General features: G+C 33.9%; 1 protein-coding gene across 1 annotated transcript in view; it reads right to left on the bottom strand.

Moving 5' to 3' along the window:
• beat-Ia (beaten path Ia) overlaps positions 1–27,751 on the bottom strand; it is a 177,624-nt gene that overhangs the window by 128,125 nt on the left and 21,748 nt on the right. Inside the window, exon 2 of the mRNA XM_075298069.1 lies at positions 10,879–11,048. Within this exon, the coding sequence (XP_075154184.1) occupies positions 10,879–10,942 (64 nt within the window). The 5' untranslated portion in view covers positions 10,943–11,048. The remainder of the gene's footprint in view (positions 1–10,878; positions 11,049–27,751) is intronic.

The raw sequence follows: 27,751 nt of genomic DNA, 5'->3' as shown, positions 1-27,751 counted from the left end.
CGACTACATGTGAGTGTAATACTCATGCACCTTTATACAATGGAGACGATGAACAGAAAATCCAAAAATGCACAGAAAAAAATGAAAATTATTAATTTAATTATTACAAGATTTACAATCATAATAAATTATGAAAATAAATATAAAAAAAAAAATAGGATTAATATGTTTTGTGAGAAAATCAACTACTTCGTGCGAAAATTGTTAAATTTTTAAATATATACAATATTAACCATAACTTTTGATAGAAATGTCCAATAAATTCGAAATTTTGACAGGATGCAATTAACATCAATTCGAATAAAAAACAGCGAACTCCATCAAAACATGCTAAGTCGACTTAGGAGTAAGTATGAGCAATTTCTAATTCGGTTTACGCCGTTTCGATTAACGTCGTCAAATTCCGGAACCAATCACGACGTAAATCGATGGATTACTGTATAACTTACGAAATTACGCCCTCCCATAGAAGAAAAAATTAACTCACACCGAAAAAACAGTGCTCCAACCAGGAAGACAAATGTTGATTAGCTTTAGAAAATGTAGATTATTTGCAATATTTAACTAAAAAGTATTACAAACGCTGACATCACGTTTGTAATACTTATACTACTTATACTACGCTGACATAACTTACGAAATTACGCCCTCCCATAGAAGAAAAAATTAACTCACACCGAAAAAACAGTGCTCCAACCAGGAAGACAAATGTTGATTAGCTTTAGAAAATGTAGGTTATTTGCAATATTTAACTAAAAAGTATTACAAACGCTGACATCACGCCGATATCACACAAATAAGTAAATATTTTTCGACAAATTCACGAAAATTTATTACACATAATTCATTTTTTTCACTTGTCAAAGAACATTTTGTAGTTTGAAGGAAAAACTTTGATCTAACAATTGTAAAAATGTCTTTAGTGCTATACGAAGGTCAAGATGGGCGCATTATTGGTAAAAATTACAAATTTAAAGAGAAGTACGAAATTAGTAAATATTTATGTTTCATTTTTTGTGTATAATTTTTCCCATTATTTAGTTCATTTGACTAACGTGCCCAAAAAAATTATTAGAGTAAACATAATAATTCCATGAACTAAAATAAAGTTAAATTGGCTTTAGTGAAATAGAGCGATCACCTTTTTTTTGAGTTTAGTTCATTCTTACTATTTTTGGAAATAGTACGAAAATGTCTTCTGTTTTAGTTCACATTGAACGTATGTGTACGATCATTGAAATTTATCCCACGTTTAGTTCATAACATTTTTAAGACATACTTGGAATGAAGAAAATTTCATTGAGCTGTGGAAAATTTCTAAATAAATATCAAAATTTAAATAAAATAAAACAATTTTTTTGCAGAAAAAAAATTAAATTTAGCATTAGTTTAACTAATGCTCTTATTTTTCTTATTTTTCGTTAACACCAAAGTATAATAAGTAAGCCCATTCATCACCTGTACTAAGAAGGTTCCTTTTTATATCCTTCTGCGAAATAAATAATCATAAGAAACTTATTCGTCAGCAAAATAAAAATTGTAAATATTATTATATCTGAATCAAAGTCGGGATCGATTTATTCACTCGTTTAAGTTATTCACAACCTAATATTCATATTTCCTTTGAGTAGTATGTTCTTTATATTATTTGTCCATCGTGTTTCCATAGCTGTCATTATCTCAATTTTGTCCGTCCCTTTCAGGATTTTGTCTTGCAAGTTTCATCGTTGAAGATGAACTTTGCTTCGCTTTCTTTAGAGTGCGGATGTTTTATGACTTTCTGTTGTATTTAAAAACGTTTTAATTTTCCTTTGTAATTTTCTTTTTTTATCAATTCCTCTCGCTTTTGTTTGCATTGACTTTAATGTCTTAATTTTTATACTTTCGGGTCTTTTTTGGCAGCCTTTGGATTGTTTTCTGTTTCTTATATTTGTCTTGTTTTATACCCTCCGCTAGAGGAAGGAGGTTTAGTATGGTTGTCATTGCGTTTGTAATGAGCTGAATGATTGGTTGTCGAGAATAAAAAAGTATGCATTACTCATTAAACCAGCAAACAAACATTTAAAATTGTTTCACAAGCATTAATGTTTCAGTTCAACTTCATAGGAAATTTAGAAAAAAATCGGAATGAAGGACCATTCAGATTTTTTCTAAATTTCCTATGAAGTTACCATATATTAAAAAACAAATAAATTTAGTCATGCTCACGATTTTAATCAGGTAATCTTACTCAGAAAATGTTAACATCTAAATTCGGGGATAGTTTCTAACTTTTATTCGTATGAAAATGTAAAAAAATATATATTTTTAATATTTTGTCAATTAAAATCTTAATTGAGTTTGAAAAAGTTATGAATTAAAAATTAATTGATCTCTATAATTTTTTAATGAAAATAAAAATCAGTCACAGAAATTAACAGAATTAATAAAATTTTTGATTGGAACAATAAATTTTTTTATTGGCGTTGATAATACGATTTCCGTTATTGAAGAAATTTCAATTAAAATTTAATTGAGCCAATTAATTTCGTAGTTGAAACTAAAAATTATTTTTTCTGTGTACACTAGGACATATGTTAGAAAAGCGACATATGTTAGAGCAGTGACTTTGTTTTTTTGTGGGTATACTAAACATCAACCGGATCGGATGAAATTTACTCTTTTGAAGAGGCTTCGAAAGTCAAATCTGATGGTCAATTTATGCGGGATCTATATATTGAATATTTTGTTAACGAAATACTTCACACCGTTTAATCATGTCAATAAAATATGTCGTATATTTTTTTAAATTTTTGGTGTAGGGTATACAATCTCCATCCCGATCAAATACAGCTTTTTTATACCCTCCACCATAGGATCGGGGGTATATTAACTTTGTCATTCCGTTTGTAACACATCGAAATATTGCTCTAAGACCCCATAAAGTATATGTATTCTGGGTCGTGGTGAAATTCTGACTCGATCTGAGCATGTCCGTCCGTCCGTCTGTTGAAATCACGATAACTTCCGAACGGAACAAGCTATCGACTTGAAACTTGGCAGAAGTAGTTGTTATTGATGTACGTATAGCCCCCATATAAACGGACCCCCAAATTTGGCTTGCGAATCCTCTAAGAGAAGCAAATTCCATCCGATCCGGAAATTTGGTACATGGTGTTTGTATATGGTCTCTAACAACCATGCAAAAATTGGTCCCCATCGGTCCATAATTATATATATAGCCCCCATATAAACCGATCCCCCGATTTGGCTTGCGGAGCCTCTAAGAGAAGCAAATTTGGACTCAAACACCCATGCAAAAATTGGTCGAAATCGGTCCATAGTTATATATAGGCCCCATATAAACCGACCCCCGGAGTTGACCTCCAGAGCCCCTTGGAAGAGCAAAATTCATCCGATTCGGTTGAAATTTTGTACGTGATGTTAGTACATTGTATGCAACAACCATGCAAGAATTGATTCATATCAGTTCATAATTATATATAGCTCCCATATAAACCGATCCCCAGATTTGACCTCCGGTGCCTTATGGAGAATCAAAATTCATCCGATCTGGTTGAAATTTGGTACGTGGTGGTAGTATATGATATTTAACAACCATGCCAAAAGTGGTCCATATCAGTCCATAATCATATATAGCCCCCATATAAACCGATCACGAGATTTGGTTTTGGAGCCTCTTGGAGGAGCAAATTTCATCCGAGTCAGTTGAAATATTGTACATTGTGCTAGTATATGGCCGTTAACAACCATGCCTAACTAGGTCCATATCGGTCTATAGTTATATATAGCCCTCAGATAAATCGATCCCCAATCACACAAAAATTGGTCCATATCAAGTTCATAATTGTATATAGCCCCCACATAGGCGACCCCCATATTTCAATTCTGGCTCTCTACGAATCGTGCAAAAAGTCCATATCGATTCGTAATTATTTGTAGACTTACCTATCCAGCAAAAAAAAGCGTCGCCAAAAAAGTAATGAAAATGTTCTTTTTGGATCCGGAAGTGGTGCAAAATTGAAGCAGAAGCGATGAAATTAACATGGGCTTGTCATAGGACGGAAGTCCTCCATTTCAACAGCCGTTTCTCTGAATTTGCATCACTTCTTTAGTTGTGATCCGAATTCAATGTTTTGGATGTAAATTAAAAAATTCTGTGATATTTTGTCAAATAAATAATTTTTATAATTTTTTATAATTTTTAATGGATTCTAGTGCTTGTCGGAAACGTTTGACTTCAAATATTTTCAAAAATGCACAATTTTTTCAGATTGAAATTAGCATTTTTTTTCGACAAAATTTAAATGTTTTGTTCCATTTTATGAATTCTTACTCTGTTTTTAACCTATTTGAAACAAAAAAAGTTAAAATTATCCATTAAAAGTATGAAAAAACCATGTTATAAAAAATTGAATTAAAAGAACTTCCTAGGTAGTTAAAATAAAGATCATCATTGGGCGTGCATCTTCTGGAAGTGCTTTTAAAGTTGTGCCTTTGGAAGAACTTCCAAATTTTTTTGCTGTGTATACATAACTTTTTTGTCTAATATATACCACGTATGGACTAACTCACAATTTCGAAAACGATGTTAAGAAGTTTTAAGATACCACAACCCAAGTAATTCGATTGTGGATGACATTCTTTCGTAGAAGTTTCTACGCAATCCATGGTGGAGGGTACATAAGATTCGGCCTGGGCGAACTTACGGCCGTATATACTTGTTACGTTTACACTGCGTTTCTCTTGGCAGAAATAAAGTAAGCGGAAGTCTCCAAAGATGTGCGTTGCTTACATTTGTATGTATTTTGGAAAATAAATATGTGTGTGTGAAGATAAAAAACAGCAACAGAATGTGCGTGCTTTTGTTCGGGATTTCGCTGCCGTCAAGTAAACAATATCATTTTCACTTTATACCATGTGCTGCTTTACCTTCTAAGCATAACAGTTTCTTATGGTGATGTCACAGTAAGTGTAAATGTCTCTTGTTCCGTAAAAGGAATTAAAAGGATTGGATGTAATGGTTTTCCCTTTGTTTAGGTTCCCCTGACACTTTGTAAGTCGAAATTTTTCAAAGACATATTCAAGCTTACTCTGTCATATCAATGTACATCAGTGAGAGATTCGGGAAATGTATTTAGAATGAGACATGAGTTACACTTATTTCAGACATGTTTAGACCTTGTGGGATACCATGAACATATAGTGACATTTTCACATTGCTAACCTACAGCACAAAATAGTACCTATGAAAAATTAATAAAAGGGTTCTAAAGAAGAAATTTCACAGGGTACAATGAATATTTTTCTTGAAATATTGCATCATTTTGGAAAATATTTTTTTTCAAATTTAATTGTTGCGGGAAAGCTCGGATATTGGGTCTGGGAGGGATCATCAACCTCGAACTTTTTGAAAATTCGTCTTTAAGTTTTCCATTTCGCTTGAAATATTCAGGAATTATTGGGGTGATATCTAAACAACAATCCCTTTTTCTTCAATATTTAATCGGGGAAAGGATGTAATTGTTGATGGACTTATTTTAAAAATTTACTGAAAATATTAATCTCTATTATTTAAAATTTGCATACTCAGAATTTCACTACGAGCAAAAAATTATCCTATGATAGTTGCTATAGTTAATAAATAAAATAAATAAATAAAAAATAAGTCTCCTATGATTATGTTTTTTAAGGTTTTGTTGAGTGACTACATTATTAAATTCTATGCTTGCAAACTACTGAAATTAATTTAATATTTATAAGCAAACTCCATTATTATACACTCCACCATAGGATGACGGATATATTAATGTTGTCATTCTGTTTGTAACACATCGAAATACTTATTTTTATTTTATTTATTTGTTTATTTATTTATTTGACTAACCTATGCACAAGAATTATATCTTATATAAAGCATGGTTTATAGAAAATTTCGCAGTTACATATAGAATACGAGTTACAGTTTTCTTAATTAAATTTAGATTTGAAATGATAGGGGATTAATGACACATATGAAAATAATAAAATGTATATAATTATTATAATAATAAAAAAATGTCCAAAAAAGTCAAAGAATAGTTTCGAATTTAATTGTTAGATAAAAATAAAATAAAAATATATAATATTATTTATTATTTATTTGAAAAAGTTATACATTTCAGTTTTAAATTGTCGTTCGCTTTTAATTAGCTGAATTGCAAATGGAAGATTATTCCATTTATTGTTATTATTTGTCTAAGACCCCATAAAGGGGTGAAATTCTGAGTCGCTAACTTCCAAACGAAACAAGCTATCGACTTGAAACTTGCCACAAGTAGTTGTTATCGATGTAGGCCGGATGATACTGCAAATGGGCGATATCGGTGCATTTTTACGCATAGCCCCCATATAAATAGAACCCTAGATTTAGCTTTCGGAGCCTCTTAGGAAACCAAATTTTATCCGATTTATCCATCATGCAAAAATTGGTCCATATCGGTCCATAATTATATATAGGCTCCATATAAACGGGACCCTCTCGAAGGAGCAAATTTCATCTGATCCGGTTGAAATTTGGTAGGTGGTGTTAGTATATGGTCCCTAACATTCATGAAAAAATTAGTCCATATCGGTCCATAATTATATATAGCCCCATATAAACCGATCCCCACATTTGTCTTACGGAGCCTTTTGCACGAGCAAATTTAATATATATGTATAGTCCTTAATATTTTTGCAAAAATTGGTCCATATCAGTTCATACTTATATATAGCCCCTATATAAACCGATCCCCATATTTGTCCTCAAGACCCTCTTGGAGAAGCAAATTTCATCCAATTCGATTAAAATTTTGTACGTTGAATTAGTATATGGCCTCTAACAACTATGCATAAATTGGTCCATATCGGTCGATAATTATATATAAAACACATATAAACAGATCCCCATATTTGATTTTCGGCCTCTAAAAACCATCTATAAATTGGTTAATAACGGTTCGTAATTATTTATAGACTACCCTATATATAACGGTCAAGAACTGAATTTTATAGCCGGTCAAGAATGTGGATATTTAAACCATATATGGCCGATTTTGACCAAATTTGGCACGCATCTGGAGAAAGATATATATGGGAGCTATATCTAAATCTGAACCTATCTCTACCAAATTTGGCATGCACAGTAACAATGTTAATACTACCAAATTTAAAATTTAGGATGTTAATTATAATTCTTCACGTAAGCTGGGATAAAACCTTGGCCTCTGTGGTAATATAAGTGCATATCGGGCGAAAGGTATATATGGGAGCTATATCTAATTCTGAACCGAGTTCAACTAATTTGACACTATTAATTGTACTACTTCGGACGGACATGACTGGTTAGACTTAAAGACCGACCCTGAGCATTATTGCCAAAGACACCATATCTCTATCTCGTTGCAAATGTATGCACTAACTTATAGTACCATGTTCTTCAGTGTGGCGCAGGGTACAACAATATTTCAAATGCCCTTTATCATGGGCAACAAAGAATGTCCACGTGGCCAGGCAACAAAAATGCCTAGTGGTGAGTTCAAAAATTTGATAAGCGATGGCAAAACTATAATGTTTTCCTCCACGGGATTAGAAAAGATTTTAATTTGGAGGCACGCCACAGCCATCATTTCCGTCGCGGATCTTGGGCGTCCTATAAGAAATACACGTAACCAAGTGGCCGCCTATCGTTATGCTTATATTTGCACTCTCAAGTTTTTGAATAATTTTCAGTTTGGTTGCCTCACTTTTATTCATAATATCCTATCAGCTAAATGAAAAGTATCACAGACATGAATAAACAAATAAAATCAAGGCGATTAATAGAGACAATAAAATATCAATTTTATTGATATTTTACAACTTAAATGAAACTTCTTCGTAATTTTAACGAAAATGCTTCGTAAAATATTCATAAATAAGTAAAGACTTCTCAACAAATATCATGAACTGTGAAGAAAGTTTTGTTTAAAGTACAAACATTTTACGCTGAAAAGTTAACGTAGAATAATTAGTAGACATTATGTATATTCGTAAAAAGTTCTTCGTAAAATTTCGTTGTTTTAATGAGGTATTTACGAAGAATAGTTAATGAAGAATGTTTTGTAAAATGAACGGAGAGAATAATTTCGGAGCTCTAAGCTATTGTTCCGAAAATCTTTCCACTTTGCTGACACCACTTATAGAATTGTTTGTTTTTCTTGAACCACAGTGGATGACCCGTTCACTTCAATCCGTGACAAAAATTTTATTAATTCAAATGTTGCTTATTACACGCACAGAAAAAACATGTTTGGACATGGTTGCCGCATCCATTTAATGCTTATTTAGAGTATGTAATTGTCGCGAAAACCATGTATTTTGTCTTTGTAAAAATAATTTTCGAGCGGAGAAAAATATATGTTGGCAATAAGCATTTAAATGGTTCTCAAATGCCGCAAACATGTTCTATTATTTAAATGATAGAATTTGAGACCATTATATGGTCAGGAAAATCATGTATCTGACCATTCAATTTTTTTACTTTTTTGCAGAGAAAAAAATATTTTTATAGTTTCGTATAGACATGTCTACAACCATTACATGGCCATAAAGACCATGTACATTGTTTTCGTGACCATTTAATTTTTTAATTTTTTTGCAGCGACAAGAATTTTATAAAAACATTGAGCAGGTACACACGATTTTCATTTTGCGCGTCAGTCGTGTGTTGATTGTTTCTTGGAATGGACGGAGAATACGGAATTATTGTGTTTTGTGTTAATTTATTTATTCTGAAATGGCACGTGGTTTTATGTGAATACAAAAAAGGAAAGTGTAATTGAAAAAAAATATACCTGGTTTTTGTTCTGCATTTTGATATATGATATAATTTATTTTTATTTGCAGTTACATGATGTCTGCGTTTGTACATTTGATGGTCACGAAGTAAATATGGAATGATTACTTATTGTTGAAATTGAACCAAACTAGAGTGTGTAAAAATATGTGAAGTTTGCTTACACGACATTATAAATACAAATAAACAATGAATTAGTTTATAAATAAATAAAAACAAATAAATAAAGTTGATTTTGTGTTTTCTTTTCTCAAGTGGCGTCCTTTTTTCTACGACGAAAAAAGTTTTTTCATAAAAATCAAAACATTTTAGGTTGTGACCATGTTCTTTTAACTAGAAGAAAAACATTTTTGACGAATAACATAACATTTTAGATCGTGACCATTGTCTTTTAATGGAAACAAAATTCTTTTTATCAATATAATAACATTTTAGATGCGGACAATTGTATTTTTCTTAGAACCATGTTCACTGAGCCAACATGGTTGCTGGTTAAAATGTTACATGGTCGCCGCAAAAATAGCTGCTATCATATTATTTTGCTCTTCGAATATGATTGTGGCAATCATGTTTCTTCTCTGCGTGTATCTTGAACAGGTCATTTAACTTTCAGTAAAGGGTGATACGGTCAAAATTTGGTCAATATAAACTTGACGTATTTCTTTCAATTTTGCATTTAAAAAACCTGAACACCCCTCATTTTGAAGGTGTGTGTGCGTGTAGAATGTTGCTCTTATTTTGATTTTGGAATTCACTCTTCAGTTGTCAAAATGCCGTCCAAGCAAGAAGAGCAGCGTATCAAAATTTTGCTCGCGAATCGCGAAAATCCGAGCTACTCGCACGCAAAGCTGGCAAAATCGCTAAAATTTGCCAAATCAACCGTTACAAATGTAATTAAAGTGTTTGGGGAACGTTTGTCGACAGCCAGGAAGTCTGGATCGGGGGGAAATCGAAAACCGGAAGCCGCTGGGACGACAAAGAGAGTTGCCAGTAGTTTCAAGCGAAACCCTAACCTCTCTCTCCGAGATGCCGCAAATAAGCTGGGTGTATCGTCTACAACCGTGCATGGAGCCAAAAAACGAGCCGGACTATCGACTTATAAGAAGGTAGTGAGTCCAAATCGCGATGATAAACAAAATACGACGGCCAAAGCGCGATCCCGGAAGCTGTACACGACGATGCTGACGAAGTTTGAGTGCGTGGTAATGGACGACGAAACCTACGTCAAAGCCGACTACAAGCAGCTTCCGGGACAGGAGTTTTATACTGCAAAAAGAAGGGGAAAGGTAGCAGATATTTTCAAGCACATAAAACTTTCAAAGTTCGCAAAGAAATATCTGGTTTGGCAAGCCATCTGTACTTGTGGCTTGAAAAGCAGCATTTTCATAGCTTCCGGGACTGTCAACCAAGAAATTTACGTGAAAGAGTGTTTGAATAAACGTCTGCTGCCTTTCCTGAAGAAACACGGTTGTTCCGTACTGTTTTGGCCGGATTTGGCATCTTGCCATTACGGTAAAAAGGCTATGGAGTGGTACGCCGCCAACAACGTGCAGGGTGTTCCCAAGGACAAGAACCCTCCCAACACGCCAGAGCTCCGCCCAATTGAGAAATACTGGGCTATTGTCAAGCGGAACCTAAAGAAGACCAAAAAAACTGCTAAGGACGAGCAGCAGTTCAAGGCAAACTGGCTTTCTGCGGCGAAGAAGGTGGACAAAGTGGCTGTACAAAATCTGATGACAGGTGTCAAGCGTGAGGCCCGGCAATTCGGATTTGGAAAAGCGAAAGCCTAACTGAATATTTTTCCTGAATTTTATACTAATTGAACTTGAAAAAGAAATTTAATTTGATTTTTTAAATAAACGATTTCACCGATTTACACGCGTTTTCCCTTGACCAAATTTTGACCGTATCACCCTTTAGTTATTCGAAAAATAATAATATGTTAGTTAATATGAAGGCTATAAATAATACACCAACTATAAGATAAAATTCTAAATGACATATGCATTATCATAACATACCTCTTGTAAAAATAGTCATTAAAACAATCCAAAGTAACTGCAGTAATATCTGTGATCTCTGCATTTTTGTAGTTTCTATTCTTAAATTCGTCTCCACACCAATAAGCTGTTGCCTGAAAATCCTTCACTTGTCACTGATAACACTAAAGACTGTATATTTTGAAAAACGCCTGCAATGAAAATAAATGTAAAATAAGAGATTTTTAAATATATTTTAATAGAGAGGGAATACAGACACAATATTTAAATATAATATCATCTTATAATAAATCTTGCAACACCCACGGCGACATTTAAACATAGAGATTTTACATAAATATATCCTTGTGTTACTACACACGCACTCACACAAACAAACACACACACAATACACCTACGTACATTTTCATTGAAGTATTAGATACATTTGCTATGGGGGTTGAGAAAAGACGATTATAGTCGTCTCATTTAGGAGTGTTCCCACAGCTTTCTCCACCCATTTGTGATCCCCACTTCATACCTGGGATAATGCTGTGAATATATTGTTTTCTTTTTTAATGTTTTTATTATTTACTCCTAGGGATAGAAAATAAAAGTTTATGGCAAACAAAATGCCATCAGTAACGATGTATGAATATACAGTGCTCGTGAAGAGATGAACTGAAGTGGTAGTAATCACTTACTTACAATTGGAGTTTTCACATTATAAATGGATTTGTATAGAGTGCTGTTTGGTTGTTATATAGTGTTCTCAATCTCAATATGAAGTTAAAGATACAAAGTAATAAATATTTTTTTATATTATATTATTTAAATATTTTATAGTCACCTAATTGAGCATATTTAGAGTGTATTATTTATGAAGGGGGCACTAATACCAGCTGAATATTATTTTAGTTCATTAAGATTTGTTGATTATAGTTACATTTTGCCCAATGTGAGCAAATGTTGTATACAAATATAGCGTACAATTTTACTAAAAAATAAACTAGTTCATAGTTTCCTAAAACATTTTTTTTTATACCCTCCACCATAGGATGGGGGGGTATATTAACTTTGCCATTGCGTTTGTAACACATCGAAATATTGCTCTAAGACCCCATAAAGTATATATATTCTGGGTCGTGGTGAAATTCTGAGTCGATCTGAGCATGTCCGTCCGTCCGTCTGTTGAAATCACGCTAACTTCCGAACGAAACAAGCTATCGACTTGAAACTTGGCACAAGTAGTTGTTATTGATGTAGGTCGGATGGTATTGCAAATGGGCCATATCGGTCCACTTTTACGTATAGCCCCCATATAAACGGACCCCCAAATTTGGCTTGCAGGCCCACTAAGAGGAGCAAATTTCATCCGATCCGGCTGAAATTTGGTACAAGGTGTTAGTATATGATCTCTAACAAAATTATTCCACATCGGTCCATAATTATATATAGCCCCCATATAAACCGATCCCACGATTTGGCTTTCGGAGCCTCTAAGAGAAGTAAATTTCATCCGATCCGGCTGAAATTTGGTATATGGTGTTTATCACCCATGCAAAAATTTGACCACATCGGTCCATAATTATATATAGCCCCCATATAAACCGATCCCCAGATTTGGCTTGCGAAGCCTCTAAGAGAAGAAAATTTCATCCGATCCGGCTGAAATTTGGTATATGGTCTTTATCACCCATGCAAAAATTTGACCACATCGGTCCATAATTATATATAGCCCCCATATAAACCGATCCCCAGATTTGGCTTGCGAAGAGGCTTCGCATCGGATGAAGAAAATTTCATCCGATTCGGTTGAAATTTGGTACGTGATGTTAGTACATGATATTTAACAACCATGCCAAAAGTGATCCATATCAGTCCATAATCATATATAGCCCCCATATAAACCGATCCCTTGGAAAAGTCCATATTGATTCGAAATTATTTGTAGACTTACCTATACATACCTTTTTTGTCTAATATATAACACGTATGGACTAACTCACAATTTAGAAAACGATGTTAAGAAGTTTTAAGATACCACAACCCAATTAATTCGATTGTGGATGACAGCCTTTCGTAGAAGTTTCTACGCAATCCATGGTGGAGGGTACATAAGATTCGGCCTGGCCGAACTTACGGCCGTATATACTTGTTTTTCATTAGCAACTTTTAAATCCAACTGTTTCCTTTAACATATGAAATATTTTAAACAAAAGAACAAAATTTATTATTTTCAATAAAGTTTTTAAATTTGACAAAAAGTATTAACTTATTTGTTACATGTTGCAATTACACAAATATATATTAGTTAAAATTTTCTAAAATAAAGCTACATTTTCTGTCATGGTGGGTTCAATTTTTTTTTTTGAGTGTCAATTCAAGCAATCTATTTTGCATACGCACGAGAGATATATCTTTTTGTGTTGTTATTGTTGGTTTCTCCAGCGTCCATATTATTACCTTAATTTTAGCTTTAAACCATTTGAGGATCTAACTACAAATGTAACATTTTCGGGAGCAGAATTTACAATTTCATTACAGAAAAAAGAGTCTTGGAAACTTAAGGAAAAAATGGTCATCAATTTAGTTTTATTATTTTACACAGAAATTTTACTTAATGAAAGTAAAATCATTAAGTAAAATTTCTGTGTAAAATAATAAAATTTACTTATTTCAGTAAAAAACAAAAATCCTAAACAGAAAGCAGTTAGAAATAGTTCATTAACTAGAATAAGTTATGGAATTTGACTAATTCTGATTTCTTCTTGGTATGGGGGATATAACTTTGTCATTCCGTTTGTAACACATCGAAATATTGCTCCACCAGGAAGAACATTTTTAATTAATTATTGAAAATTTAAATTATTTATAGAAATAAGAACAGAAACTTCTCTCTCGAATAACATACTAATTAGTTTTGATTGTATTGGTTGAAATTATTTTAAGATGTATTTGTGTGATATATGACAATCTCGTTGATAATCGGCAGTCGATGAGAAATTAGGTTTCATAATCGGTCATGGATTAGAACAATGTCAACAAAATTTTTCTCGAGATCTATTTTGCATATTTCAACATTTACTTTTTTTATGATTGTAATATAAAAAGATGTAATTTATCTCGATGATGATGTAAATAAGAGTTTATCCTTATCATCTTTCGCAATGACTGATTTTTGTTTTGCACTGTAGATGTGTCTGCATTTTTCATCACAATGAGGTAAAAACAACATAAGAAACATATATATTACACAACATAATAATAAATCAAAGTTACTGGTTATATTGTATGAGGAATACCTACATGAATACCCAAGTTACGATAAGGAATGTGCTTGTAAATAAAATCCCTTTGAAAGTTACACAAGGGTTTCGTGTTAGCTATGTTACGCATTTTTCTACGGCAAATTTCAAAGGTAACAACAAACATTGGTTAAATATATACTTTGGAAATACTATAAGAAACTGTGGAAAATTTATAGTAGTATTTACTATATTATCACTATATAGTTTTCTGAAAGAGACAACTTTAAAAGAAAATATTTATGTTTTATAAGAATATTCAAAGAAAATTGAAAAGTATATAAAAAATATAATTTTTTATGATACCGTTCTACAGGGTAAGAGATGCACTAGATTTATCAATCTTTTTGTAATGTATCGAAATATACATTCCTTGTCCTTATTGCGAAAAAGCACACTCAAAAAAAGTTTATTTGGATCCAAAGTTTTTGACTTTCGCATAAGGATTTTGGTATTTATTCCAAGCCAAATATGAGACTTCTTTAAAATAAAGAAATTCTTAGCGACCTATCTGGCTTTAAATCTAGGATGAATAAAATTGAAATTAGGATACAGACCACAATTATTGAATTTTATTCTCTTTTCGCGTTATACTCACAGTAGGAAATGTTTCCTTAATTCCATAGAAACTTTAAACCAAAGATGTTAAATCCTCAAAATAAGTCTTAGCCTATATTTGAAGCGTTTTTTCTTCAATCTAAAGATTCAATATATGAAGGACGATTTCTTTAAAGAAAAATTTCTTTCTTTACTTTAAGGAAAATATGTCTTAGTTCAAAGACATACGACATTAACGGAAAACAACTGTTTTGCGACAGAAATGTGGTTTTCTCCCAAATGTACAAAATAACATTTTGCTCTACCGTCTCTGCGTGTATATAGAAGGCCATGGGTTCAACCGAGACTCTGACAAACACTCACTGTACCGCACACTCTCATATGAGTGAGGTTCCTCCTTGCAACTCATCGTTACTACGGTGGGTAAAAGTAGTAACTTTGTTCATAATTTTAAAATTCTTTATGTAGTCGGGAAAATACACTTCTTCCCCGGTCGAAAAATACTTTTGGCAACGTCTATTGCAGCTCTCGTAATTTTTTTTAAATACATTTCCGGAATAGACTTCAATACGCCTAGCGTTTCACTTTTAATGTCTTCAGAGAGGTCGCTTCAATTTGATGAAAAGCCAGATGTTACATGGATCTAAGTCAGGTGTTTATGGGGATTGTGGAACTATATCGGTAGATTTTTTTATACCCACCACCATGGAATGGTGATGGGGGTATAATAAGTTTGTCATTCCCTTTGTAACACATAGAAATATCGATTTCCGATCGTCTGTCTGTCTGTTGTAATCACGCTACAGTCTTCAATAATGAAGCAATCATGCTAAAATTTTGTCTGCAGGCAAGTCAAGTTCGAAGATGGGCTATATCGGTCCAGGTTTTCATATAGTCCCCATATAAACCGACCTCCCGATTTGGGGTCTTCGGCTTATAGAAATCGTAATTTGCCTCAAATTGGAAATCTAGAGGTATTTTAGGACCATAAAGTGTGCCGAAAATGGTGAGTATCGGTCCATGTTTTGGTATAGCTCCCATATAGACCGATTTCCCGATTTTACTTCTTGTGCTAATAGAAACCGTAGTTTTCATCCAATTTGCCTGAAATTGGAAATCTAGAAGTATTTTCGGACCATAAAGAGGTGTGCCGAAAACTGTGAGTATCGGTCCAAGTTTTAGTATAGCTCCATAAGAACTATCTCCCGATTTAACTCCTGGTGTTCTAGAAACCGTAGTGTTTTGCCTGAAATTGAAAATATTCTGGTATTTTAGGCTCACAAAAATGGGTGTCGGATTTAGTTTTTATCGGTCCATTTGGTAAGGCCTTCATTCAATTCGTAGAGGTATAGAAGGCGCACTCGTCATGAATATTGCTTGAAACTCAATGTAAAATTTCCAGATTTTACTTCTCGGGTGAAAATCTACAGATTTAAGATATTGATGATTTCTCTAAAACTCAAACAAAAATGGTTCTTATAAATCCAGAATCTGATGTAGTCTTCATAGGTAAAATCTTTAAATTTATCTTCGGGAAATGTACCGGTTGAACTGCTCTGCTTGATCTGTCATCAAACCCCCCTGAAATTTCAAATGAAACCCTAATATTTGATTCATGTTGGTGGGTATTTAAGATTCGGCCCTGCCGAACTTACTGCTGTATATACTTGTTATCATAATGGTCGCGCAAAAATCAAAGATTTTAGGCACATATCTCGGGCGTATTTTCACGATCAATTCCCATTAAACGGCATATATCATGTACACATAGCGCGTTTGAAATTCGGTTGGTACTACACCTCCATGATCGGAGAAAACCATCAACAAGATTTTAATTTTTAACTTATGTTATTTAGCTTTGGCCAATATTCCGATGAGTCTTACGTAGATTGGCAAAATTTCGGAAAAATATGCTCACGAAGATTCTGAAGTGGACGAATAATATTGGATTCACTAAATTTTTGACTTTAATCATACTCACGTTCCCATTAGGTTCTCCTTTACAGACAATTCAGGATTTACTATAATTTAATAACGACTACCACATTATTATCGTCGGGTAACATATTAACTTTGTCATTCCGTTTGTAACACATCGATATATTGCCCTAAGACCCCATAAACTATATATATTCTGGGACGTGGTGAAATTCTGAGTCGATCTAAGCATGTCCGTCCGTCCGTCTGTTGAAATCACGCTAACTTCCGAACGAAACAAGCTATCGACTTGAAACTTGGCACAAGTAGTTGCTATTGATGTAGGTCGGATGGTATTGCAAATGAGCCATATCGGACCATCGGAGTTGGCTTGCAGAGCCTCTTGGAGCAGCAAAATTCATCCGATCCGGTTGAAATTTGGTAAATGGTATTAGTGTATGGTCTCTAAAAATTGGTCCATATCGGTTCATAATTATATATAGCCCATATTTACCGATCCCCAGATTTGGCTTGCGAAGCCTCTAAGAGAAGCACATTTCATCCGATCCGGTTGAAATTTGGTACATGGTGTTGTATATTGTCTATAACAACCATGCAAAAATTGGTCTACATCGGTCGATAATTATATATAGCCCCATATAAACCGATCCCCAGATTTGGCTGAAATTTGGTACATGGTGTAAGTATATGATCTCTAACAACTAAGCAAAAATTGGTCCACATCGGTCCATAATTCTACCTCCGGAGCCTCTTGGAAGAGCAAAATTCACCCGGTCCGGTTGAAATGTGGTACGTGGTGTTAGTATATGCAAAAATTGGTCCATACCGCTCTTAATTATATATAACTCCAATTTAAACCGATCTCCAGATTTGAACTCCGAAGCTCATCCGATCCGGTTGAAATTTTGTGCGTGGTGAAATTTGGTACATTGCGCTAGTATATGGCCGCTAACAACCATGCCAAAATTGGTCCATATCGGTCTATAGTTATACATAGCCGATCCCCAAAAATAATCTACCAAAATTTTATTCTATAGTAAATTTTGTCAAAATTTTATTTCTATAGAAAATATTGTCTAAATTTTATTTCCATAGAAAATTTTGTCAAAATTTTATGTCTATAGAAAATTTTTTCAAAATTTTATTTTCATTTTGTCAAACTGATTTATATGTTATACGTATTTAATCGGCCTTTTTTGTTTAATATATACCCCGTATGGACTAACTTACAATTGAGAAGACGGTGTTAAGAAGTTTTAAGATACCTTGCCATCGGCAAGTGTTACCGCAACTCAAGTAATTCGATTGTGGATGACAGTTTTTAGTACAAGTTTCTATGCAATCCATGGTGGAGGGTACATAAGATTCGGCCTGGCCGAACTTAACGCCATATATACTTGTTGAAAACTCACTATATATCATAATTGTGGCGATAGTTGATTAAGGGATATTTAGGCTGATACACAAACCTCAAACGAAGAGATGTATTTTAGCCACTGAAGAGTAAGATTCAGAGGTATGAAAGCAGAGGCACTCCCGAAGGAGGAGTTCTATCACCCCACGGCAGTTTTATTTTAGTGCATAAGTACCCGTAAAAATGAGGAGTTCCAAGAGGCTCCGCAAGCCCAATATGAGCGTCGGTTTATATGGGGGCTATACGTAAAAGTGGTCCGATTTACAATATCATCCGACCTACATCAATAACAACTACTTGCGCCAAGTTTCAAGTCGATAGCTTGTTTCGTTCGGAAGTTAGCGTGATTTCAACAGACGGACGGACGGACGGACGGACGGACATACTTAGATCGACTCAGAATTTCACCACGACCCAGAATATATATACTTTATGGGGTTTAGAGCAATATTTCGATGTGTTACAAACGGAATGACAAAGTTAATATACCCCCTATCCTATGGTGGAGGGTATAATAAAGCTGACTAGTTCATGCAATGCGGTTTCAGTTCTCTTTGAGTAATATCTCAGTTAAATTTCTTGCATAGTTAAAATTTGTTGCCTTATTTTGTATTGCAATTCAGTGCTCATAAGTCGGTATTGCGTCTCCTTTACCCTTTGTTGCATGAGCATGAGTTTTATGTGAACATTTTTTATAATTTATGTTCCCTTTACTTTGTACCATTTTATTCCTTTTTTTCAACAATAAATCCAGTTGTATATACTAAATTCATAAAAGGATCCTTTCGTTATGGGCGAAGAGCATATGACAAAAGTAACGATAGCTCCCTTATACAGAACACGTAGATACACTTGGACAAAGGTAATACTACTTACATAAAGGTAAGCTTCCTTGCACTTTAAAATCTCATAATTTACAATATATAAATGTGGAACAGTTTTTGTTTTGACAGGTGTAATTTGTTTAGAAATGTGAAAAGAGGTCAAGGCCTGCAAAAACAAAAACTCAAACGTGAAAAAGATCTTTGTGTAGTAATGGTCAAGTATAACTAATGACAAGTAGTTTGTGAAAGAATAGGTCTACTTCCAAGGGTCGGGAAACTTAATGAAATAATCTATTTATAGAAAAGTTGATACTTTTGGCTTTTTCTTGGTACGATTAGCTCATTTCGGCAAAATAAAGTATACAGTCACAAAGTTTAGTGAGTAGAAACTGCCTTGAAGGGGGTCGGACATATTGGGTAGATTGTGGGGACATCCGGAGACCGCAAGCCCTTCTTCCACATATACGTATGTATCAATAATTTTAATAAAAAGTTCTGAGTTCGTTGTTTTAATACGTAATGAAGAATATTTCATTACAATAACGAGCAGAATTCGTTCGAGGTATTAGCGTTGAAAGGCATAAATATCTTTTCAAAATATCTAAAATAACATACTTCATCTATATCTCATTAAGATATCGAATGGTCAGGATGTTGTGTTTTCAGGTTGGGATACCTCCTATTTTTAAGGGTTACTTTAGACCCCATAAAATATATACCGATCGACTCAGAATCACCCCCTGAGTCGATCTAGCGCTTGGTGCCCGCCATCTGTTCGTCTGTCCATGCATTTGTTGTTCACAGGATTTTGATGAAATTTGGTACAGGGAGTTTTTTGTGCACAAGGTCGAACGCTATTGAATTTGGAAGAAATCGGATCAAATTTAGATATAGCTCCCATATATATGTATCGCCCGATTTCTACAAATGGTGTTACGTTGCGCTTTTTTACAAACGAATCGTCACCACATTTGGCAAAAAATAATCTTTCAACATATCTGAAAATTAAGCACTATATTATAAGAACATACAAAGAATTACTATTTCCCCTCCAATAAATCGGAAAAAGCAAAAGTAGTGAAATATTTTACCACATTAACATTTGCTAAAATGTTGGCTACGTTGGCTGCCAAATTCATGTAAATTTAAGTTCTTTACTAAAAAGAAATCCGGCAGAAGCCTGTGCAAAAATCATAAAATTATGTACCGAGTTCTCATTTATGGACAACCCTCTACTTTCAATTTAAGAACAAAAAAAAAAGGACAAAAGGGAACCCTCTCAACACCTTCGCTCCACTCCGACCTGATATCGTACTATCACCTATATTAATTTCACAACTACTCAATGGTCCCTATAAATTCTATCGAAGTTAATCGACAAAGTTTTTTCCCCTTCCCCAACCAGATATCGAAAAATTATATACTAATTTAAAAATCATGTATAAATTTAATCACCTCCCCCCACGTTCCCTGTAAATTTCAAGTAGATCGGAGATGTTTACATTTTGCTCTATTGTTTTAAAGGGACGTCACTTTCCCCGATACAATATCGACAAACACCGTAGTGAATAGCACCCCTAAGCTTCCCTGAAAATTCTTGAAACTTTCCTTCAAGTGTGGGGCAAGGAAGGTTGCCTCTTCGTTCATAACCTTCCCCCACTGCCTTTGTAAATTTCAAGGAAACTTAAGAATTTTTTTTTTTTCAGTTTTAGAGGAGGACCTCCTCCCCGACCAAATATCGAAAAGTGATGTAGCGTATCTTTTGTAAACGTCCCAGAAAATGTCAAGCAAATTGTAAGCCTAAAGGGGCGGCCTCTCTTCCGTCCAAATATCACAAAATCAGGTATCATCTATTAATATCGTAACCTTTCCCCAGTCCTCTGTAAATTTCAAGTAACTCGGTATAGTTTAACGGCCTTATTCATAAAAAATCATTAACGTGAACTCTAAACCAGTGATAGCTATTACGCTCTTTTTATTCTATAAGCCTTATATAAAAATAGGTATTCATTAATCATTAATAACACTATTATAGTTATCATGCGTTTTTAGTGATCAGGTGGCAACACATGTCGTTACATCTTGTCATTTTCATCGTAGTGATGAAGTTCGAATTATAACCGGTTGATCTTAATAAAAATAAAGTCTCAACATTTTAATGATTTTGTGGCGAAACATAATTTTCTAGGCTAAATTAATTTATACAGAATGCATTACTCACAATATACAATCATTTTATAATTAGTCAATATGTTAGTATTAATCTAACCGGATTGTATTCGAATATAAAGTCTATTGTGATTAAAAACACATCACTAATCTAATGGAATTCATCTATTTAATTTCTCGAGCTAATTTTCGACGCATTTTTCATTAAAGTAACAAAAGGAAGTTTAAGATGACGTTAAATTTACATAATATTGGTTGGTATGAATTTTGTACGTCTATTTCTGCAGTTCTTTTATTTGGATTAGTATTTTGAAAAATTACATCAAAATAGGGTTTTTATAAGAAAAGATCGCCCATTTTATACGCATTGGCATATAATGATATACAAAATAGCATAAAACAGCGATAAATTTATAGGTATTGCCCAAAAAAAGCATTTTGCAATTTTATCAAAGAGTTAAAGAAGGGTACATCCTACAATAAATTTTTACAATTTACCAAAGACTTGTTAAAGGTTTGGTAAGCTATTAATCGTTTATGAATGCTATTTTTCACGAAATAATTTATCAATCGTTCATAAACGTCAATTAACTTTTTATGAATACGGCTGTTATTGTTTCTCTGTATGTACTTAAGAGAAGCAGATGTCTCCCTATGCCCTTTTATTTTTATTAAAAAATCAGGAACCTGATATAAATTTCATAACCTCACCCATTTTTCCCGTAAAATTTCAGTCGGGGGAGTTTAGTTTTCACTGAACTTTAAAAAAAGTCGCGCAAAGGGGTGGTCCCCCTCCCCGACCAAATATCGAAAAATAATGTAGCGGATTTTTGTCTAGATGCCAACCCCAACATTCAATGAAAATTTCAAGCAAATCGCATAAATTTGTTCCAAGTTTCAAAAAGTAGGGCGAGGGGGACCTCCCCCTCCCCGTCCACATATGAAATCATCAGGTACCCCATATCAATTCCATAACCTCACCGCATGTTCTCCGCAAATATCAAATAATTTAGAGAATTTTAGTTTTTTCACAGTAAAGGGTGACACGGTCAAAATTTGGTCAATATAAACTTGACGTATTTCTTTCAAGTTTGCATTTAAAAAACCTGAACACCCCTCATTTTGAAGGTGTGTGTGTGTCGAATGTTGCTCCTTGATTTTGGAATTCACTCTTCAGTTGTCAAAATGCCGTCCAAGCAAGAAGAGCAGCGTATCAAAATTTTGCTCGCGCATCGCGAAAATCCGAGCTACTCGCACGCAAAGCTGGCAAAATCGCTAGAAGTTGCCAAATCAATCGTTACAAATGTAATTAAAGTGTTTGGGGAACGTTTGTCGACAGCCAGGAAGTCCGGATCGGGGGGAAATCGAAAACCGGAAGCCGCTGAGACGACAAAGAGAGTTGCCGGTAGTTTCAAGCGAAACCCTAACCTCTCTCTCCGAGATGCCGCAAATAAGCTGGGTATATCGTCTACAACCGTGCATCGAGCCAAAAAACGAGCCGGACTATCGACTTACAAGAAGGTAGTGACTCCAAATCGCGATGATAAACAAAATACGACGGCCAAAGCGCGATACCGGAGGCTGTACACGACGATGCTGACGAAGTTTGACTGCGTGGTAATGGACGACGAAACCTACGTCAAAGCCGACTACAAGCAGCTTCCGGGACAGGAGTTTTATACGGCAAAAGGAAGGGTAAAGGTAGCAGATATTTTCAAGCACATAAAACTGTCAAAGTTCGCAAAGAAATAGCTGGTTTGGCAAGCCATCTTTACCTGTGGCTTGAAAAGCAGCACTTTCATAGCTTCCGGGACTGTCAACCAAGAAATTTACGTGAAAGAGTGTTTGAATAAACGTCTGCTGCCTTTCCTGAAGAAACACGGTTGTTCCGTACTGTTTTGGCCGGATTTGGCATCTTGCCATTACGGTAAAAAGGCCATGGAGTGGTACGCCGCCAACAACGTGCAGGTGGTTCCCAAGGACAAGAACCCTCCCAACACGCCAGAGCTCCGCCCAATTGAGAAATACTGGGCTATTGTCAAGCGGAACCTAAAGAAGACCAAAAAAACTGCTAAGGACGAGCAGCAGTTCAAGGCAAACTGGCTTTCTGCGGCGAAGAAGGTGGACAAGGTGGCTGTACAAAATCTGATGGCAGGTGTCAAGCGTGAGACCCGGCAATTCGGATTTGGAAAAGCGAAAGCCTAACTGAATATTTTTCCTGAATTTTATACTAATTGAACTTGAAAAAGAAATTTAATTTGATTTTTTAAATAAACGATTTCACCGATTTACACGCGTTTTCCCTTGACCAAATTTTGACCGTATCACCCTTTACTTTAATAACAAAGGGGAGGTCCCCTCCGCCACCAAATATCGAAATATAAAGTAGCGGATCTTTGTCTAGATATCAACCCTAACCTTCAATGAAAATTTCAAGCAAATCGGTCAACTTTGGTCAAATTTTCAAAAAGTCCGATAAAGGCGAGGTCCCCCTCCACGACCAGGTGTCAAAAAATTAGGTCTCCTATTTTCACCACATGAACGCCCCCTACGATCTCTGAAAGTTTCAAGTAAATCGGTTCAGCCGTTTCGGAGCCAACTCGGAACATACAAACAAACAATCAAACAGCCAAACAAATAACCAAATAAACAAACATAGATTGAATTTTATATATATATATAGATACATTGGAATTAACAGTTAAAAAATCAAAGTTTATATTATATTTATAACGTTTAAAAATAAACAATAAAATAATAAAAAGATGGTCAGGATTAGAGAATGAAGCGGACTCATTTTTGTCGGCAGTGGCTGACACTACATTTTTGTCGTCGACGCGGCGGCTTGACGGCTAAGCCGATATAAAATTGTCTATTCGACGGCGGGAAACTATCCATTATAAAATCAAGGGGTTATCCGAATGGTTTTGAGATTTTACAACTAATCTCAAAACCATTCGGATAACCAATCTTACAATCTAATTTACAATTCATTCATTTCTTCCAAGCGAAGATTTTTCACAATTGATATAGAAACTTGATACTAAATGAGTGTGCACGCACCGAAAAACATGTTTGGACATGGTTGCCGCATCCATTTAATGCTTATCTAGAGTATGTAATTGTCGCGAAAACCATATATTTTGTATTTGTAAAAATAATTATCGAGCGGAGAAAAATATATGCTGACAATAAGTATTTAAATGGTTCTCAAATGCCACAAGCATGTTCTATTTATTATTTAAAATGATAGAATTTGAGACCATTAAATGGTCGGGAAAATCATATACCTGACCATTCAATTTTTTAATTTTTTGCAGGGAAAAAAGTATTTTTTATAGGTTACGTATAGACATGTCCAGAAGCATTACATGTCCATCAAGACCATGTACATTATTTTCGTGACCATTTAATTTTTTAAATTTTTTTGCAGCGAAAATAATTTTATAAAAATATTCATTGATCATTGATCTTGTAATGGACGGAGAATACGGAATTAGTGTATTTTGTGTTAATTTATTTATTCAGAAGTGGCACGTGGTTTTATGTGAATACAGAAAAGGAAAGTGTAATTGAAAAAATTTACCTGTTTTTTGTTCTGCATTTTGATATATGGTATAATTTATTTTTATTTGCAGTTACATGATGTCTGCGTTGGTACATTTGATGGGCACGAAATAAATATGGAATAATTAAAATAGAGTGTGTAAAAATATATGATATTTGCTTGCACGACATTATAAATACAAATAAGCAATGATTTAATTTTTAAATAAATAAAAATAAATAAAGTTAATTTTGTATTTTCTTTTCTCAAGAGGCATCCTTTTTTCGACGACGAAAAAAGTCTTTTCATAAAGATCAAAGCATTTTAGGTGGTGACAATGTTCTTTTAAATGGAAGAAGCCCATTTTTGACGAATACCATATCGTGGTCATTGTCTTTTGATTCAAACAAAATTATTTATTATCAATATAATAACATTTTAGTTGAGGACAATTTTATTTTTCTTAGAACCATGTTCACTGAGCCAACATGGTTGCAGGTGAAAATGTTACATGGTCGCCACAAAAATAGCCCCTATCATATTATTTTGCTCTTCGAATATGATTGTGACAATCATGTTTCTTCTCTGCGTGTGGGGGAAAACTTTAAAATTTGAATAGAATACAACAATCATCGGCGACTTCATTCTCTGGTCAGGATGTCATACCAAAAATATTGAAACGAGTATCACAGTGACTAGAAAGTGCCTAGCGGTATGTAAATGCAATGAAACCAATTTGATAATGAAACACCTGGCATATTTAAATAAAGCCTTATCTCACCACTCCACAGACCATGACCATAAGATGGGAATGTTCAATTTCTCAATTCATGCGAATGCATTCTTTAAACGGATGAAAATTCGATATGTGTACCGAATAAGAAAAAAGTAGTCAAAGATTGAATTTCCGTTTCCTCATTCTCGTTGGTTTTCCGGGCTTTCCTGCAAAACATTCGCAAGAACATTCAATTGTTTTTTTTTTTTTTCAACACAATGGGAAGAGCAGTCGAGACCTGTTAAATATGCTTAAGATGTCCGAGCATGAAAATATTTTCTGTATAGAAATCTTGTAATTTCTAGATAACATTAAAGATTTCCCTTCCCTATCTATGGTTTTCGAGTTTCCCACCCTACTTTATTGCTTCATTTTGCTTTGCTAAATTTAAAATATGGAAATTGTATAAATGCAAGGATATTGCGTTCTATGTTCGTGTTTTTTTTCTGCTGCCTCTGATGTTTTGGACGATGCTGCTTTTGCTCCTGCTTTAGTTGTTAGCTGGTCTCTATCAGGGTTTCACAATCGGATTAAGGTACACCGTAATGGAGAAACTTGTTAGCTCTTTTGAATTTATATTTATGTATGTCTGTAGCAAAGGTCCGAATATTTATATGTATGAACATAATCACAGACGGTCACGAAGCGAGCTGAGAGGAAAAATAAAAGGAAAATGTGTTTTGCAAAGGTAGCACGAAGATTGGTCATGCAAAATTTATGCGCTTACCATATAAAAGTGACCTAGAATAAAATGAATATTTTTGAAATTGTCCAATTGCTTTTAAGAAGATTTTAGTTTGGAGTTTCTGTTTTCCACAAAGGCCCATTCAACTTTATTATGGAAAATTAATTTCAAAAGAAGAAAAGATAAAAAACAAAATACAAAATCCATCAACTACGTGAATAAGAAATTAAAAGTTTTAAGACAATTGTTCTCAATGGACCGGACTGGAAAATGAATTTACATTTAAAAAATTCATAATTCTATTGTTAAGGAAGTACGCAAATGCAGGTTCAATATTGAACGACAAAAGTGAGGTTCAACTGTAAACCCTCTAATGGCTAAACTTGTTAGTTAAGCTTAAAAAGTCTGGGCCCTAGAGGCTTAAACATGAAGGCAGTTTGACTTTTTTTGTGGTTTCTTTTTTTGCTCGTGTACAGAAAACTATAATTTTTGGTTTCAATCACGAAATTAATTGATCTAATAACATGAATCACCGGTGACAATTAGAAAATAATTGACCTAAGTAAAAGTTTAATTAGTTCTAGTAATTTTTCTGATTGAAATTTGTTTGGTTTATGTTAGTCTGATATCAAACCAGACTGGTTGTACGTCCAAATTAATTATAATACATGTTATTACAATATTTATTCGAGCTTATTGGGCAAGTATATGAAGGACAATAATTGGATTCAATTGTACAAACTGAAACCGGATAGTGAAAAATTGGTATTTTCGATTTATCGAGAAACCGTTTTTTGACCGTCGGCATTTCAATGAAAGTTCTGTCAACTTTGTCATATACTTCTTTCGAAAATCAAATTTTTGACATGGATGTACTACAACACGTTTTCAGTACAAGATGATTTCACTAATCACACGTATCGTACTCTTGAATAAAGTTGGAAGCGTCTTGCACCCAAAGAAAACGTATTTTACTTCAGAACAAATTTTTAGCCAAATGAAATTCCGCTTTGATGTAAAGTATTTTCTTTGAAAGAAAAACTCGAATTTATTAGTAATGATTGTCTTAAATCTTTCTTATTTACTTTTAAATAAATTTTTTAGAATCAAAAGAAATTGTCGTTTATCTAAAATTTCGCTGCTCAGATAAGAAATATTTTTTTTTTTTAGTATATACAATACACTGAAGACGTATATTCCGGCATCTACCATCAGTATTTTCAGCCTGTAGATTCATTAAAATTAAACGAAAATATCGTTTGCAACAGCGTTGCCAATTTAGCTTTTTTCCCGCTAGATTTGGCTTTTTTTGAAGTCGTTTAGCGGGAAAAAAATGCATTTAGTTTTAGCTTTTTTTCTGGCTTTTTTCATGACCCTTTTAGCTATTTTTGGCTTTTTTTATTTTCGACATGTTTCTATTGAAATATGGATAAATCGGCGTTTTTATCTAAGCCTTGCTGCAAGTATAAGGGTTTCCACATATTTCAAAGCTCAGTTGAAACATTAATAAAGAGTCCAGCCATTATGCGGGCATTTTTGTAGCAAATACACCTTGTTGTAAAGTTTTTTTCATTATATACATAAAAGTTATCGTAAACTTTAAATCTACTATTACCATACAAATTTGTTAGATAAACTGTCAGTAAATTATTGGGAATATTATCATTTAACTCAACTTAAAAATGGGTATGTTTTCA

This window comes from Haematobia irritans, chromosome 2 (genome assembly GCF_050003625.1).
Source record: "Haematobia irritans isolate KBUSLIRL chromosome 2, ASM5000362v1, whole genome shotgun sequence".
In the NCBI taxonomy this organism is placed as follows: Eukaryota; Metazoa; Arthropoda; class Insecta; order Diptera; family Muscidae; genus Haematobia; species Haematobia irritans.
This window is presented reverse-complemented; position numbering and strand designations above follow the sequence as displayed.